At 48.0% G+C, this 15,641-nt stretch overlaps 1 protein-coding gene across 2 annotated transcripts in view; it reads left to right on the forward strand.

The window, feature by feature from the left end:
- Positions 1 to 15,641, forward strand: part of PRDM10 (PR/SET domain 10) — a 133,651-nt gene that overhangs the window by 79,589 nt on the left and 38,421 nt on the right. For both annotated transcript variants that reach the window (XM_077457887.1, XM_077457886.1), the window contains exon 9: positions 11,217 to 11,289. In XM_077457887.1, the coding sequence (XP_077314013.1) occupies positions 11,217 to 11,289 (73 nt within the window). The remainder of the gene's footprint in view (positions 1 to 11,216; positions 11,290 to 15,641) is intronic.

Raw genomic sequence — 15,641 nt, forward strand, 5'->3', positions numbered from 1 at the left:
TAAAGGCCCCCAGGGTACAATGAACATAAGATCTGTATAAAAAGTGAGCTCTATGCATTATTAATAATATAATGTTATGGCGCGTACACACGATCGGACTATGCGGTGGACTTAGTCCGACGGACAACCCACAGACTTTGCTAGGTCCGGCGGACAATCCGCCGGACTTTTGAAATGAACGGACTTGCCCACACACGGAGTAAAGTCCGTTAATTTTGAGCGTGGCTCCAGGTAGACAGTACTAGCAAAGAAAGTCAACGACGCCGCCTCCATCGGCGAGATTGACACCTCGCGAGCCCCGTCACCCCGTGTGGATATAAAGGGGAACCCCTACGCCAAAAGAACGGCGTGGGGGTCCCCCCAAAGTCCATAGCAGACCCTTATCCGAGCATGCAGCCCCGCCGGTCAGGAAAGGGGGTGTGAACAAGCGAGCGCCACCCCCCCTCCTGAGCAGTACCAGGCAGCGTGCCCTCAACATGGGGGGGGTGCTTTGGGGAAGGGGGGCCCTGCGACCCCCCCCCCCCACCCCAAAGCACCTTGTCCCCATGTGGATGAGGACAAGGGCCTCTTCCCGACAACCCTGGCTGTTGGTTGTCAGGGTCTGCGGGTGGGGTGCTTATCAGAATCCGGGAGCCCCCTTTTAATAGGGGGACCCCCAGATTCCGGCCCCCTACCCTATAAGAATGAGTATGGGGTACATTGTACCCCTACCCATTCACCTGGGGAAAAAAAAGTGTACAGAAAAAAAACACAACACAGTTTTTTAAAAATACTTTATTAGACAGCTCCGGGGGTCTTCTCGCCGGACTCCTCCGCTATCTTCTGCTCTTTTGCTAGCTCTTTTACTAGCGGAGGAGCCTGGCTTTCTCCCTCGTCGCCGCCATATGGGGGTCTTCTTCCGACTTCGGGGGTCTTGTCCTGCTCTTCGGTTCTTCTTGCCGGTCCTCCGCTTTCTTCTTTTACTAGCGTTGGCCCGGTCTTCTGTCGCTGACGCAGCCGCCGTCTTCTGCTTCTTCTTCTCTTCTTCTTCTCTTTCTTCTCTTCTTCTTCTCTTCTTCCGATGTTGACACAACGCTCTCTCTCTGGCGGTAATGCTGGGGACGCGTTGTGTGGCGACTTATATAGGGACGCATGGTGATGTCACATGTCCCTATATAAGTCACCGCACAACGCGCCCCCAGCATTATGGCCGGACAGAGCGTTGTGTCAACATCAGAAGAAGCAGAAGGTGGTGGTGACAGAAGGCCGGGCCAATGCTAGTAAAAGAGCTGGAAGAAGAAAGCGGAGGCCCGGCAAGAAGAACTGAAGAGCGGGACAAGACCCCTGAAGTCGGAAGAAGACCCCTGGGCGGCGACTAAGGAGAAAGCCGGGCTCCTCCACAGGGCCCCCTTCCCCAAAGCACCCCCCCATGTTGAGGGGGGGCTCGCTCGTCCCCACCCCCTTTCCTGACCGGCCGTGCTGCGTGCTCGGATAAGGGTCTGCTATGGACTTTGGGGGGACCCCCACGCCGTTTTTTCGGCGTAGGGGGGTCCCCTTTAAATCCATACCAGGTGACGGGGCTCGTGAGGTGTCAATCTCGCCGATGGAGGTGGCAACATTAACTTCCTTCGCTAGTCCCGTCTATCTGGAGCCATGTTCAAAATGAACGGACTTTACTCTGTGTGTGGGCAAGTCCGTTCATTTTAAAAGTCCGGTGCACTAGCACACAGACAAGCGGATTGTCTGTCGGACAATTTTGAGTCAAAACTTCTTTCTAAGTCCGCCTGACTTTTGGGAAGAAAAAATCCGCCAGAGCCCACACACGGGCGGATTGTCTGGCGTGCTCTGGTCCGCCGGATAATCCGATCGCGTGTACGCGTCATTAGAGAACATGCTATATTTACCTTGAGTGTATTGCGATGTTGCAGGTAATAAAACCATAGTAATATATTAATATATTGGCAAGCACCACAAATAAGAGAAATAACTATATTATCATGGGAGCATGGGTATCTTAGGGGTCTCCAAGTAGACTGGGAATAATCCTGCTTCTTCTCCCTCTGTGTAATAATAATGTGCTGTGGTCGATGGCTACCAGTGAGAGAGGTCTGTATTTGTGGCTTTTACTTGCAGTCCTCTCTGCTGGTTAACTCTGAAAATGTGATATGACTATAAAACACAACAGGTACCTATGGGACTCCTTGTATTTTACTGGTCGAATTCAGTCTACCAATTCATATTGGCAAGAGAAAGACCAGATTACTTTTCTCTACAGTCAAACAGACAGGACAGTGCCATCACAATCTCTACCTTGTCCAATCAGAAAATGCTTTGCATCCATTCAGAAAGTGCAAAGTGTTTTATAAACGGTGCCTGTGCTTAGTAAGCAACCACCTGTGTTCACTAAGCAGCAGTTCAGCGGCTCGGCAAGGTTGTCTTAAGCCAGAAACAATCACTGTAGTATCAAAATCTACTACAGTAATTTTCTAGCTTTGTGGGGCTTGGCACATTTCTCCAAGCTGGACCAATTTGACTGTGCAAAGATCGCCATACCTGGAATTTAGCATTAAAGAACAGCATGTATTGATGACTTTTAAAAGTATAAAGAAAGAAAAAGCTTAAATGCTAGCTAAAGAGATTCAAATGGGGGTCCAGAAGTACAACACAGAGAAATTTTATGATGGGTGTTTTATATATGTGTCCCTCCACGCACACAAAACGTGATTACAAATTAATCAACTATTACAAATATTGTGCTGCTACTTAATATACGTATCATAAACAAACAAGGGAAATAATCCAAAAGTGTAAGATGTAATACTACTCCACAGTAGCACAACCAAACAAAATGAATACAGTTATAAGTTATGAATACAAAAAATAAATGCTGATTTAAAAGTTAAAAATTAGGAGAAAATGTGATCATATTAAGTCCTCCACATTAAAGTCCATGTCAGAGTATTGCACCAATATAAATCTTGCTGTCAATGAAGCACCTTCGATCCACCACCACTGTGATATAGTGCCCTTCTCCCAAAGGAATATAACTCGCCAGATCCAAACGCCTCCCCCCATTCTCATGTGTGGGCAAAGTCACATACTATATTATGGTTATTCCACTCGCAAGACTCCACATCACTTCTCCGCCCTTCTTATATCATAAGCTCTTGTCCACATACATGTAGAAAAAAAGAGTAGCCTCCAGTAGTGTAATTTTGCCCACACCATGCAATTTATTAAAAAAATGATCGCTTCACTCACATGTTAAAATATTAAAACCAAGCATTGTACAAAGAATAGCAGCACGGTAGCGTTCCCACAACTGTCTTAATACCTCCATGCTGCCTCCGACCGCTGTTGGGAACACGCAACTTGTTCTCCTGATGCCACTACCTCACTTCCAGTTGCCATATGGCGCCCCATCATTCTCTTTTTTTTTTTTTTTTCTACATATATGTGGACAAGAGAAGGGGGGAGAAGTGATGTGGAGTCACCATAATATTGTATGCAATTTTGCCCACTCATAAGAATGGGGGGGGGGGGAGTGGGGCGTTTTGATCTGATTAGTTATATTCCTTTTGAGAGAAGGGCACTATATCACAGTGGTGGTGGATCTAATGTGCTTCCTTGATGGCAAAATTTATATTGGTGCTTTACACTGATGTTCTTTTAAAGCATGTTATACAGCACAGTGCTTGCGGTGTCATTTGACTTTCTAGCACTTAAAATACCTGGTTGATCCTGCCTGGTTCTGCCCTCCCTCCTGTACGCTGACCATGGTTTATCGTGACTGCTGAGCCCTGAGACCGTGGTAAGTTTATATAATGTCCCCAGTGTATTTGTTGTGGTGGTTTTTTATTTTTTTATTTTTTTTTTTTAATGCGGCTATACACCTCATTTCATAGTGACCTCCCAGTCTCCTCCTATCCTCTTCTCCTCTCCTCTTCCTGGCTGACATCACTGGGGGGGGGATCCTCAGCCCCTCTCGCTGTAGCTGTCAGATTGGGAGAGGGAGCAGTGAGTGGTGCTATGAAATTGGGTGCACAGAGGCATTCAAAAAAAAACACATACACTGGGCACATTATTTAATATAGCAGAGGGGGCTGTAGGAATATCATTGAATGGCTCAACTACCACTTTAATATGATCACAATTTCTCCTAATTTTTAACTTTTTTTCTCATATCGTCTTCCAGGACAGCCTTTGAGATATAGGGCTCCTCCCTCCGGGACAGGAAACACGTCAAGCCAATTAAATAAAAGGTGTGGTCCTCCAGGCCCTCCTCAGTTTTTGTGTTTCCTGCCGGACGGGAAGGAGCACGTCTGGAACTGGTAAGGGGAGCTCCTTCTCAGGGGTTTTGCCTGGGGAGAGCGCCTTGATGGACCTGGCCCTTAGCACCCCTCGGTCCGAACGAAGGGAGGAGAGGGTAGCTTTCAGTCCCCGCTGCCATTTAAACGTTCGGAGAGAACGGGACCCCGATACGCGGCAATCTCCCCCTCGGAGCGCTAACCGCTCGTACCTGTCGGTCGGAGGCGGCGGGAGACGTTCGTTCTACCGACCGGCGTTCGGGTACTGTGAGCGGTGCGTTCGTAAGGAACGCACGGCGTCGGGGCGGAGTTTTTGCGCTCTGGCGTACGGAAGTGGGAGAGACGCACTTCCGCCCCGATTCGCGTCATCAGGGGGCGCCGCAGGACCCGTTCCAGTCCTTTGGGCGCGGCGGTGTGACTACAGGGTTGCCTGGAGCAGTGTGAAGGCTCAGAGAGACTGAGTGATGCACAGGAACCATGGAGAGTGCGGTTGTGCAGGTGGACTCCGGTTCAACAGGCTCCAGTACCTCTCAGGTAAGCTTGGTGAGGGCAGACCAGGACTTACACTGGGGGGTGGGGGGGTCACTCTGACCCGTAGTACCTTCCCGGGGTGGAGAACCTGCTGGTGAAGGGGGGCACTTCCTAAACAGACCCTAGAAGCACAGTGGTGTGGTCAGGGGTGGTATTTTAATGGGACCCTGTTTTTCTTTGTTTTTAGGTTAAGCAGGACAGAGCCCAGATACCTTTACCCAGAAGGAAATGTGCCGTGTGTGGGGCTAAGTTAGGCACCGGTTGGGAGAAGCCGCTTTGCCCAGATTGTGTCAGTAGCCTGGTAAAAGAGGACTCGGTGGCAGCTTGTCACAATGTTTTAACATCCGTAAAGGATGAGATTGCATCCACCTTCCAATCTTTTAAAAACATGATGGATAGGATGCAGGGTCCCTCTGTCTCTTTACTCAGAGCCGTGAGTATGCCTTCCTTATCCGAACCAAGTCAGGAGGAGGAGGTGGATAGGGAGAGGTTACCCAGGTCATTAGCCTCCTCTAGGACAGAGTCTACTTCAGAATCTGAGGGGGAGGAAGAGGCCATTAGATCAGCCAGATACAAGCTGTCTTTGGATGATGTGGGTGACCTCCTCAAGGCTATATATGACACCTTGGAGATCAGAGAAGAACAGGTCCAGCTTTCAAAACACGACATGATGTATCAAGGGTCGAGTGTAATGAAAGACAGGGTATTCCCCGTCCATAAGTCGCTAGTGGAGGCGATTCTGCTGGAGTGGGAACAACCGGAAAAAAGGCCATTTTTTTCAGGTAGCCTTAGAAGGAGGTTCCCTTTTGAATCGGATGCGGTGCATCCCTGGAACAAGGTTCCCAAATTAGACGCTCCCTTGGCTAAGGTCTCTAAGAAGACAGATTTGGCCTTTGATGATATGGGTTCACTCAGGGACCCTATGGATAAGAGGGGAGATCTGCTGCTCAAGAGAGCCTGGGATGCCTCTTCCATTGGGCTTAAACCGGCCCTAGCAGCTACCTGTGTGGCCAGAAACTTGGAGTGTTGGCTTACACAGTTACAATCACATATTTCTGCAGGTACTTCTAGGCAACAGCTGTTGAAGTCCTTTCCGCTACTGTTTAAGGCTGTGGGCTTTTTAGCGGATGCCTCTGCAGAATCAGTCAAACTGGCTGCTAGATCAGCAGCACTAGTGAACGCTGCCAGAAGGGCCGTTTGGCTTAAAACCTGGTCAGGAGACACAGCTTCAAAACTAAAGTTGTGTGGATTACCCTTTTCAGGGGACCATTTGTTTGGGCCCGGCCTGCAAGAGGCGTTAGAGCGCACGCAGGATAGGAAGAAAGCTTTCCCAGAAAGGAAAAAGAGACCTGAAGGGAAACGCCTTTTTCGAAGCCCCAGGCAGCAAAACCTGCAGGAAAGGGAGGTTCGCCCCAAAAAGCATTGGACGGGTCACAAGGGAAGAGGCAGAGGAGGTATCTTATTCAATCCTCCTCAACCCTCCCCTAAAACCCAGTGACTCCTGCGTCCCGGTGGGAGGAAGACTGGGGAAGTTCCTCCCACAGTGGGAAGCTTCAACCGAAAGTCCGTTCATTCGAGATCTCGTAAGGAACGGCTACAGGTTGGAGTTTGGTTCAGTTCCCCTCCCAAACTTTCAAGTAACAAGGTTACCAAGGGACCAAGAGAAAGCAGAGGCTTTGGCTCTTCTTCTGGGGGATCTGGTGGACCAAGAAGTAATGGTGCAGGTACCTCAGGAGGAGCGAGGCTTGGGGGTTTACTCCCACGTATTCGTGGTAAAGAAACCTTCGGGGAAGTTCAGGTTAATACTGAATCTCCGTCCCCTGAACAGATTTATAAAATACAAGCGGTTCCGGATGGAGTCAATCTTCTCGGTAACCAAATTCCTGTTTCAGGGCTGTCACATGGCCACAGTGGATCTCAGGGATGCATATTTGCATATCCCGATTCATCCGGAATCTCAGAGATTTCTCAGGTTGGCGGTGAGGTTGAACACGGGTGTGTTACACCTCCAGTTTCGAGCTCTCCCCTTCGGGCTTTCAGCCTCACCAAGAGTCTTTACAAAAGTTCTGGCAGAGGCACTGGCCCCATTAAGGCTCAAGGCTATAACAGTGATCCCATATCTGGACGATCTACTGTTCATAGCCCAGTCGGCCCAACAGCTGCAGAGGGACATACAGGAGGCTTTGGGGTTTCTGCGCTCACTGGGGTGGCTGATAAACCAGGAAAAATCCCAGCTGACCCCCTCACAGGAGGTCCTGTATCTAGGATACAGGATTTCTTCAGTGGAAATGAGGGTATTTCTTCCGGAGGAGAAGATCGGCAAGCTAGAGCAGGCGGTAGCCCAGCTTCAATCTGGTCGGGAAGCACAGATCAGGGAGGTGATGAGAGTCCTAGGGTTGATGACATCATGCTTTCCAGCGGTGGCCTGGGCAAGACATCATCAGCGTCCTTCACAAAGACTCATGCTCCGTTATTGGGATGGCAGGCAGGAGAGCCTGGATCAGGTTATGCCCCTATCCTCGGCAGTCAGGAGGTCTCTTTGGTGGTGGCGGGCCCAGGTCAACCTAGACAGGGGTCTTCCCTGGTCCCCACAAGCTACGGTGGTGGTCACGACCGATGTCAGTGCGCTGGGTTGGGGTGCCCACCTAGAGGGAACCTTAGCCCAGGGTTCCTGGTCGAACCTAGAGACAGGTCGTTCCTCAAACCAGAAGGAACTTCTGGCAGTCTGGAAAGCTATAGAAACCTTCCAGTCCCGGTTACATGGCAGGGATCTGCAAGTTCGCTCAGACAATGTGACAGCAGTAGCCTACCTGAACAAGCAAGGGGGAACCAGAAGCCCTGCACTACAGGTAATTGCGGACAAAATCTTCTGCTGGGCAGAGAAGAATTTGTCCTCAATATCAGCCATTCACCTAAAGGGAACTCAGAAATTCCTGGCCGACTTTCTCAGTCGCCAGAAGATAGGTCAGGACGAGTGGTCCCTCAACAAGGAAGTGTTCGAGGAGATTGTGTCATGCTGGGGAAGGCCAGAAATAGACCTATTTGCAACAGAAGGCAACAGGAAGGTGACACAATTTTTTTCGGTTCACCCACAGGATCGGGCCAGGGGGATAGACGCCCTTGCCAATCCATGGCTGTTTGGCCTGTGTTACGCCTTTCCTCCCGTAAGGATGGTGGCGGAGGTTCTGCAGAAGTTCCGTTCGGAAACTACGGACCTCATTTTAGTAGCTCCTTTTTGGCCAAGGAGACCCTGGTTTGCCAGCATAAAGAGATTGGCCGTACTTCCTCCGCTGTTTCTACCAGTCAGGGAGGACTTACTTTCCCAGGGGCCGATCCTGTGCCCTCAGATAGAGAGGCTCAAGCTTGCGGCCTGGTATCTGAGGAACAAATCTTAAGGTCACAGGGTTTCTCAGAAAGAGTGATTAAGACCTTGTTAGAATGCCGTAAACCTGTTACTAGGGCAATTTACGCCAAGGTAGGAAAGAGGTTTAATTCCTGGTTGCGAGAACAGGGGATTGCAAGTCCCGGCAGTCCTAGATTTTCTACAAGCAGGGGTAGAACTGGGCCTATCTATCAGCACTCTAAAGGTACAGGTGGCGGCCTTAAGTGTTTTCCTTCAGTCCTCCCTTCAGCAGAATCCATTTGTCAGGAACTTCTTCAAGGCTCTATCTAGATCCAGGCCTGTGAGAATGAAGTCCTGTCCTACTTGGGATTTGGCCTTGGTTCTTAGGGCTCTGACCCAAGATCCATTTGAACCATTAGAGGGAGCTTCACTTAAGTGGATTGTACTAAAGACTGTATTTTTGATAGCGATCACGTCAGCTAGAAGGGTCAGTGATCTACAAGCGCTCTCGGTCAGAGAGCCATTTCTGTTAATCTTAGAGGACAGGGTAGTACTTAAGACTGATCCTAGTTTTCTTCCTAAAGTGGTGTCCACTTTTCATAGGACACAGGATATTATTTTGCCAACTTTTTTCTCAACCTCAGACAAGGATGAGGCGAGATCTTTAAGTTTGTTAGACGTCAGGAGAAGTCTATTAATTTTTTTAGAAGCCACTAAGGTCTTCAGGAAGTCAGACTCACTTTTTGTTAACTTTTCAGGCGCCCGCAAGGGCTGCAAGGCGTCCAAAGCGTCTATCGCCAGGTGGATACGAATGGCGATAGTTAAAGCCTATGAGTTAGAGGGGAAGCAGGCACCCTTAGTTAAGGCACACTCTACAAGGGCGGTTTCCGCATCATGGGCAGAGAGGGCTGGAGCCTCTCCGGAGGAGATCTGCAAAGCAGCAACGTGGTCCAGCTACTCAACGTTCGCAAGACATTACCGTCTGGATTTATGGTCTGATAAAGAGCAGACTTTTGGACGTAAGGTCCTCCAGGCAGTGGTCCCGCCCTGACAAGGTGAGCTCCTTGCTTATCATCTCAAAGGCTGTCCTGGAAGACGATATGAGAAAACCGGAGTTAGACTTACCGGTAACTCTTTTTCTAGGAGTCTTCCAGGACAGCCTGGCTTCCCACCCAAAGTTGTTTAAATTGGACTAAGTGGTGAGGATGTGTATTAACGTGATTGTTAGTGTGTTATGTCTTTCAGAGCCTCCCGGCGGTTCTTGGAGTAAAACTGAGGAGGGCCTGGAGGACCACACCTTTTATTTAATTGGCTTGACGTGTTTCCTGTCCCGGAGGGAGGAGCCCTATATCTCAAAGGCTGTCCTGGAAGACTCCTAGAAAAAGAGTTACCGGTAAGTCTAACTCCGGTTTTCATTTTTCATCACTATTCATTTATTTTTTCAAACTGTATTTATATTGTTTGGTTGCACTACTGTGGAGTAGTACTAAATATTACACTTTTTTTGTTCAAAGTTTTTATTGAACAGTATAAGCAATACAAATAGTGGACTGAACACATTAGTGTAATACAACAGTAGTTATATATAACTATAAAATGAAAATAGAAAAAACTGCGCTATAAATTCTGAGTCCATAAAACAAACATGATGCCAGAAAAATATAAATAAAATGTGAAGGTTGTAGTCACTGATGAATCACAACACCGCAGTGTGCATGAACAAACCGATAAAGTGCCCGACCACCGTAGCTGACGATTTATGCTTACCAAACAGCAAGCATTAAAAGCAGGTGGCTTGAGAACCCAGCCTGGGCCTTTAAACTCAGATGACCACAACCCAGCGATAATCAAATATCACTGCTCACTTCGTTCTTCCCGATATCCGTAGCTTTCAGTAAATGCTCAGGAAGAGAAAAGGACTAACCATAGTGTAATATATTCCAAACTATATCAATTTAAAAAGTATATATTGCACTTACAAATGCGTAGTAATAAAATGCATAAAAAGGTGCCAGCCGGCATACACAAACGGAGCCCGTCCTCCTAGTTAGATTGCGTAGTGACATCACCACCAGAACGTAGTGACATCACCACGCGATCTAACTAGGAGGACGGGCTCCATTTGTGTATGCTGGCCGGCAACTTTTTTATGCATTTTATTACTACACAATTGTCAGTGCAATATATACTTAATTTATATAGTTTGGAATATATTGCACTATGGCTAGTCCTTTTCTCTTCCTGAGCATTTACTGAAAGCTATGGATATTGGGATGAACGAAGTGAGCAGTGATATTCAAGTGATCGCTGGGTTGTGGTCATTTGTGAGTTTAAAGGCCCAGGCTGGGTTCTCAAGCCACCTGCTTTTAACGCTTGCTGTTTGGTAAGCATAATCGACATCTACGGTGGTCGGGCACTTTATCTGTTTGTTCATGCACACTGCGATGTTGTGATTCATGAGTGACTACAACCTTCACATTTTATTTTTCTGGCATCATGTTTGTTTTATGGACTCAAAATTTATAGCGCAGCTTTTTCTATTTTATTGGCTTTCTGTGTTATCGCAATGTATGCTGCTGCTTGTTGTGGTTTAATTGCCTTCCTTTTATTATTCTAGCGCAATTACACCCCTCTTTTTAGCTATATATAACTGTTAGTAAAAGATCAGATTTAAGTAGGCTATGCCCATTAGCAATGTTAGAAAGCTACCAAAATAAAAATAAGATATGCAAAGGGGGAGAGCCAAGAGGAGAGAAACAAGGGAAGGGGGAGAGATTGGGGAAAATCTTACACTTTTGGATTATTTCACTTGCTTGTTTATGATGAGTGTTTGTTATGCATAAAGTACACAAAGAAAAAAAAAAAGCTTAACAAGCAAAACAAGATAGATACCAACAGTCAGAAATGGCAATGGTGCCTAGAGTTTTGCTTCATAAATTACATTATGTGGATCACATTAATTGTATCCAGTAAAAAATATTTGGTAGTGTTTTCTGGCAGTGTGTATTTTTTTAAAGTTACTTGACAATAAATTATGTTTTTGGGTTCATCTGTAGGTTTGGTACGCTGCATCCTATGCAGAATTTGTTAATCAGAAGATTCATGATATTTCACAGGAGGAGAGGAAGGGTGAGTTGACATCTATATGTTTTAGGGATAGATGGGCCTCCGTTCAGTGGGAGGGGTGGAACTAAAATGATGGCTTCTATAAAATAACTTAAAGTGGTTCTCAAGTCTTAAAGTGATTGAATGTATACTTACCTGCTCTGTTGCAGTAGATTTGCACAGAGTAGCCTGCATCCTCCTTTTCTCAGGTCACTCTTCTGTAATCCTGGCTCCTCCCTCCTGTTGAGTGATCCCCACAGCAAGCAGTTTGCTATGGGGGCACCTGAGTTGAGTCACAGCTCCCTGTGTCCATTCAGACACAGAGCCCCGAGCTGACTCTGCCCCCTCTTTCCCCTGATTGACTAGCCAACTTTGGAGGCAGCCAATGGCGCTGCTGGTGTGTTTCAGCCAATGAGGATGGAGAATCTCTGTAGTAAGATAAAAATTCTTCTGCCGTTACAATCACTTTAAGGTTTTTCACCTTAATGCATTCTACTGCCAAGTATATGCTCACACCCACTTGTCTCACTTGGACTGCCCTTTCTGCTCAGCTTCTCCAAATGTGCAGCTGCTGTTCAATTTTGTGAGCCCCTGCCACGTATTCTGAGAAGGGCTGAGGGGGAGGTTGTGTATCAGCAATAGGCTGCCTGTTGGATTCCAGGGTGCATGGCGTTGCAAAGGGCCCAAGAAGAAATAGGATACAAATTAACCATGCGTTTATGGATCTGCTTCCATGTATAGTGTGGTTCAAGAGTTTATTTATGAACTGGAGTGGCACTATAATCTGGTATTTTCTGTGCCTTCCAGTACTTACAGAAAATGAGAATGGGTTTTTTGGTGCCGAAACCGATACCGAAAATGAAAAATACACTAGGCCGAAAACCGAAACCGATACCGAAACAGCACCGATACCGAAAATGACTGTTTTTAAAAAATATTTTTATACAGGAGGTGGTCAGAGACTGGGGATATGGTACAGGAGGTGGTCAGAGACTGGGGACATGGTACAGGAGGTGGTCAGAGACTGGGGACATGGTACAGGAGATGGTCAGAGACTGGGGACATGGTACAGGAGGTGGTCAGAGACTGGGGACATGGTACAGGAGGTGGTCAGAGACTGGGGACATGGTACAGGAGGTTGTCAGAGACTGGGGACATGGTACAGAAGGTGGTCAGAGACTGGGGACACGGTACAGGAGATGGTCAGACTGGGGACACGGTACAGGAGATGGTCAGACTGGGGACACGGTACAGGAGATGGTCAGACTGGGGACACGGTACAGGAGATGGTCAGAGACTGGGGACACGGTACAGGAGATGGTCAGAGACTGGGGACACGGTACAGGAGATGGTCAGAGACTGGGGACACGGTACAAGAGATGGTCAGACTGGGGACACGGTACAGGAGATGGTCAGACTGGGGACACGGTACAGGAGATGGTCAGAGACTGGGGAAATGGTACAGGAGATGGTCAGAGACTGGGGACACGGTACAGGAGATGGTCAGAGACTGGGGAAATGGTACAGGAGATGGTCAGAGACTGGGGACACGGTACAGGAGATGGTCAGAGACTGGGGACACGGTACAGGAGATGGTCAGAGACTGGGGAAATGGTACAGGAGATGGTCAGAGACTGGGGACACGGTACAGGAGATGGTCAGAGACTGGGGACGTGGTACAGAAGATGGTCAGACTGGGGACATGGAACAGGAGATGGTCAGAGACAGCGGACGTGGTACAGGAGGCATCCCCCATTGCAGCCAGTGTGCCCCATTGCAGCCAGTGTGCCCCATTGCAGCCAATTGCAGCCAGTGTGCCCCATTGCAGCCAATTGCAGCCAGTGTGCCCAATTGCAGCCAGTGTGCCCAATTGCAGCCAGTGTGCCCCATTGCAGCCAATTACAGCCAGTGTGCCCCATTGCAGCCAATTGCAGCCAGTGTGCCCCATTGCAGCCTGTGTGCCATTTTGCAGCCAGCCTGTGCACTGTGTGCAGGGAAGAGAGCCGCCTCCGCCGCCTGTTTGATAACAGCGCCGGGAACATCACAGCTTTCATTTCAATTGCTGTGTGTTCCCGGCCGTGCGCCGTCACACGCAGCCCCTCCCCCTTGTCCGGGCACTTTGATAGACAGATCATCCGTCCAATCCTGCGGATGATCTGTCTATCTAAGTGCCCGGACAAGGGGGAGGGGCTGCGTGTGACGGCGCACGGCCGGGAACACACAGCAATTGAAATGAAAGCTGTGATGTTCCCGGCGCTGTTATCAAAAAGGCGGCAGAGGTGGCTCTACTGCGCTATGATGGGCGTCACCAGGGGCGGGGGGCGGAGCCCCGTCCCCCCCACCCAGGCCACGCCCCATTTTCGGCTCCATTATCGGCCGTTTTTCTCTTTCGGCAAATTGCCGAAAAGGGCATTTTCGGCCGATATGTTTCGGCGGCCAAAATTTCGGTGCATCACTAATATATATATATTATTGTATGTGTATATATTATACACGATTTATATAGCGCCAACAGTTTACGCAGCGCTTTGCAATGTATGGGGGGGGGACAACACAATTACAGTACAATACAAAAAGTACAGTAGGGCCCTGCTTGTAGATCTTACATTCTAAAGGGAGGGGGTGGTGGTACAAAAGGTAATAGCTGCAGAGAATGATTTGATGGGGGTGGGATAGGCTTCCCTGAATAAATGAGTTTTCAGGGAACTCCTAAAGGTGGACAGGGTAGGGGCTGATCGGACAGACTGGGGCAGGGAGTTCCAGAGGATGGGAGAGACTCTGGAGAAGTCTTGAAGGCGAGCATGGGAGGAGGTAACAAGGGAGCTAGAAAGCAGAAGGTCCTGGGAGGACCGGAGGGGGATGATTTGGGCGATATCTGCATATGAGGTTGGTGATGTAGATGGGGGCGATGTTGTGGATGGCTTTGTATGTTATGGTTAGCATTTTGAATTTTACACGTTGGGGTAGGGGAAGCCAGTGAAGGGATTGACAGAGAGGGGCAGCAGTCACGGATCGATTAGTGACGTGTATTAGTCTAGCAGCAGCATTCATAATAGACTGAAGGGGGATATCCTGCTTAAGGGTATGCCATTAAGGAGAGCATTGCAGTAGTCAAGGTGGGAAATAATCAAGGAGTGAACGAGTTGCTTTGTGGTGTCATCAGTCAGGAAGGGTGGAATTCTGGAGATGTTGCGGAGGTGAAGGCGGCAGGATTTAGCCAGTGATTGGAAATGGGGGCTGAAGGAAAGGTCAGAGTCCAGGATTACACCCAGGACCCTGGCTTGTGTGGAGGGACCAATGGTTGTGGTGTTGATGTTAATGGTGAAGTCACGGGGGAGGGGGGGGATCGTGAAGGAGGAAATATAACAAGCTCAGTTTTAGAAAGATTAAGTTTGAGGAAGTGGTGTGACATCCATACTGATATATCATTCAGTAAGTTGGAGATCAGTGAGGAGATCGAGGGGGTGAGTTGAGGAGTGGAGAGATAGATCTGGGCTTTGTCGGCATAGAGGTGGTATTGGAAACCATGGGAGGTTATAAACTGGCCCAGGGAAGAGGTATAGAGTGAGAATAGAGGGGTATAGGTATATGTGTGTGTGTGTGTATGTGTGTGTGTGTATGTGTGTGTGTGTGTGTGTGTGTGTGTGTGTATATATATATATATATATATATATGTGTATGTGTGTGTGTGTGTAGCCCCAAACCTATTCATTTGTGTAAAACATGCGCTTCAAGTTTTGGGTATTGTGGTGAGGAGTTGGCAACCCTGTTAGGTTTCTATTGCAGTCTTTGTCACCCCTGGGGACATTCATCCTCTTTTCCAGGTCAGCTTTGCCACTGAGACTGAAACTGATGACAAAATTAAAAACTATGAACTGTCATCGGAACAGAAAAATGTAGTATTGGGTTGCGGACACTTGCTTTGGTGACAACTCTGAAAAGTTTTCTCTCACTTCCTGTTATGTGAATAGATAAAGGAGTGAACAGAATCTTCCCCAATAGGACACAGGCTGTAAAAAAACATGATGGGGGTTTTATTATTCCCTATGCTTTCTAAAATGTTTAAAGAAAAAACTGCATACATTTCAGCCTTGAATGAGGCCAATAAGGTGTTTCGGGCTGCCTTTTCCTTTCCATTGTCTCAGCATAAATGTGTCCCCAAGTTTTTTTTGTTTTTTTTCCCTAATTTGGCGAGTATAAAGCTTAACTTCAGACAAATATACACATATAGGAGATGATTTACCGGTCCATTCAGTACTGCTGGCAGAGGAGGAGACCCTGATTTTTCCTTGTTGCAGTTCAGTAACCCTTTCCTGTGACTGAACAGTTAAAGGAGAAGCAGCGGAGTGATGAGCTCATCTATATCACTCTGCTCC

This window comes from Lithobates pipiens, unplaced genomic scaffold (genome assembly GCF_037356315.1).
Source record: "Lithobates pipiens isolate NorthernLeopardFrog02 unplaced genomic scaffold, aLitPip1_a1.2 Scaffold_27, whole genome shotgun sequence".
NCBI lineage: Eukaryota > Metazoa > Chordata > Amphibia > Anura > Ranidae > Lithobates > Lithobates pipiens.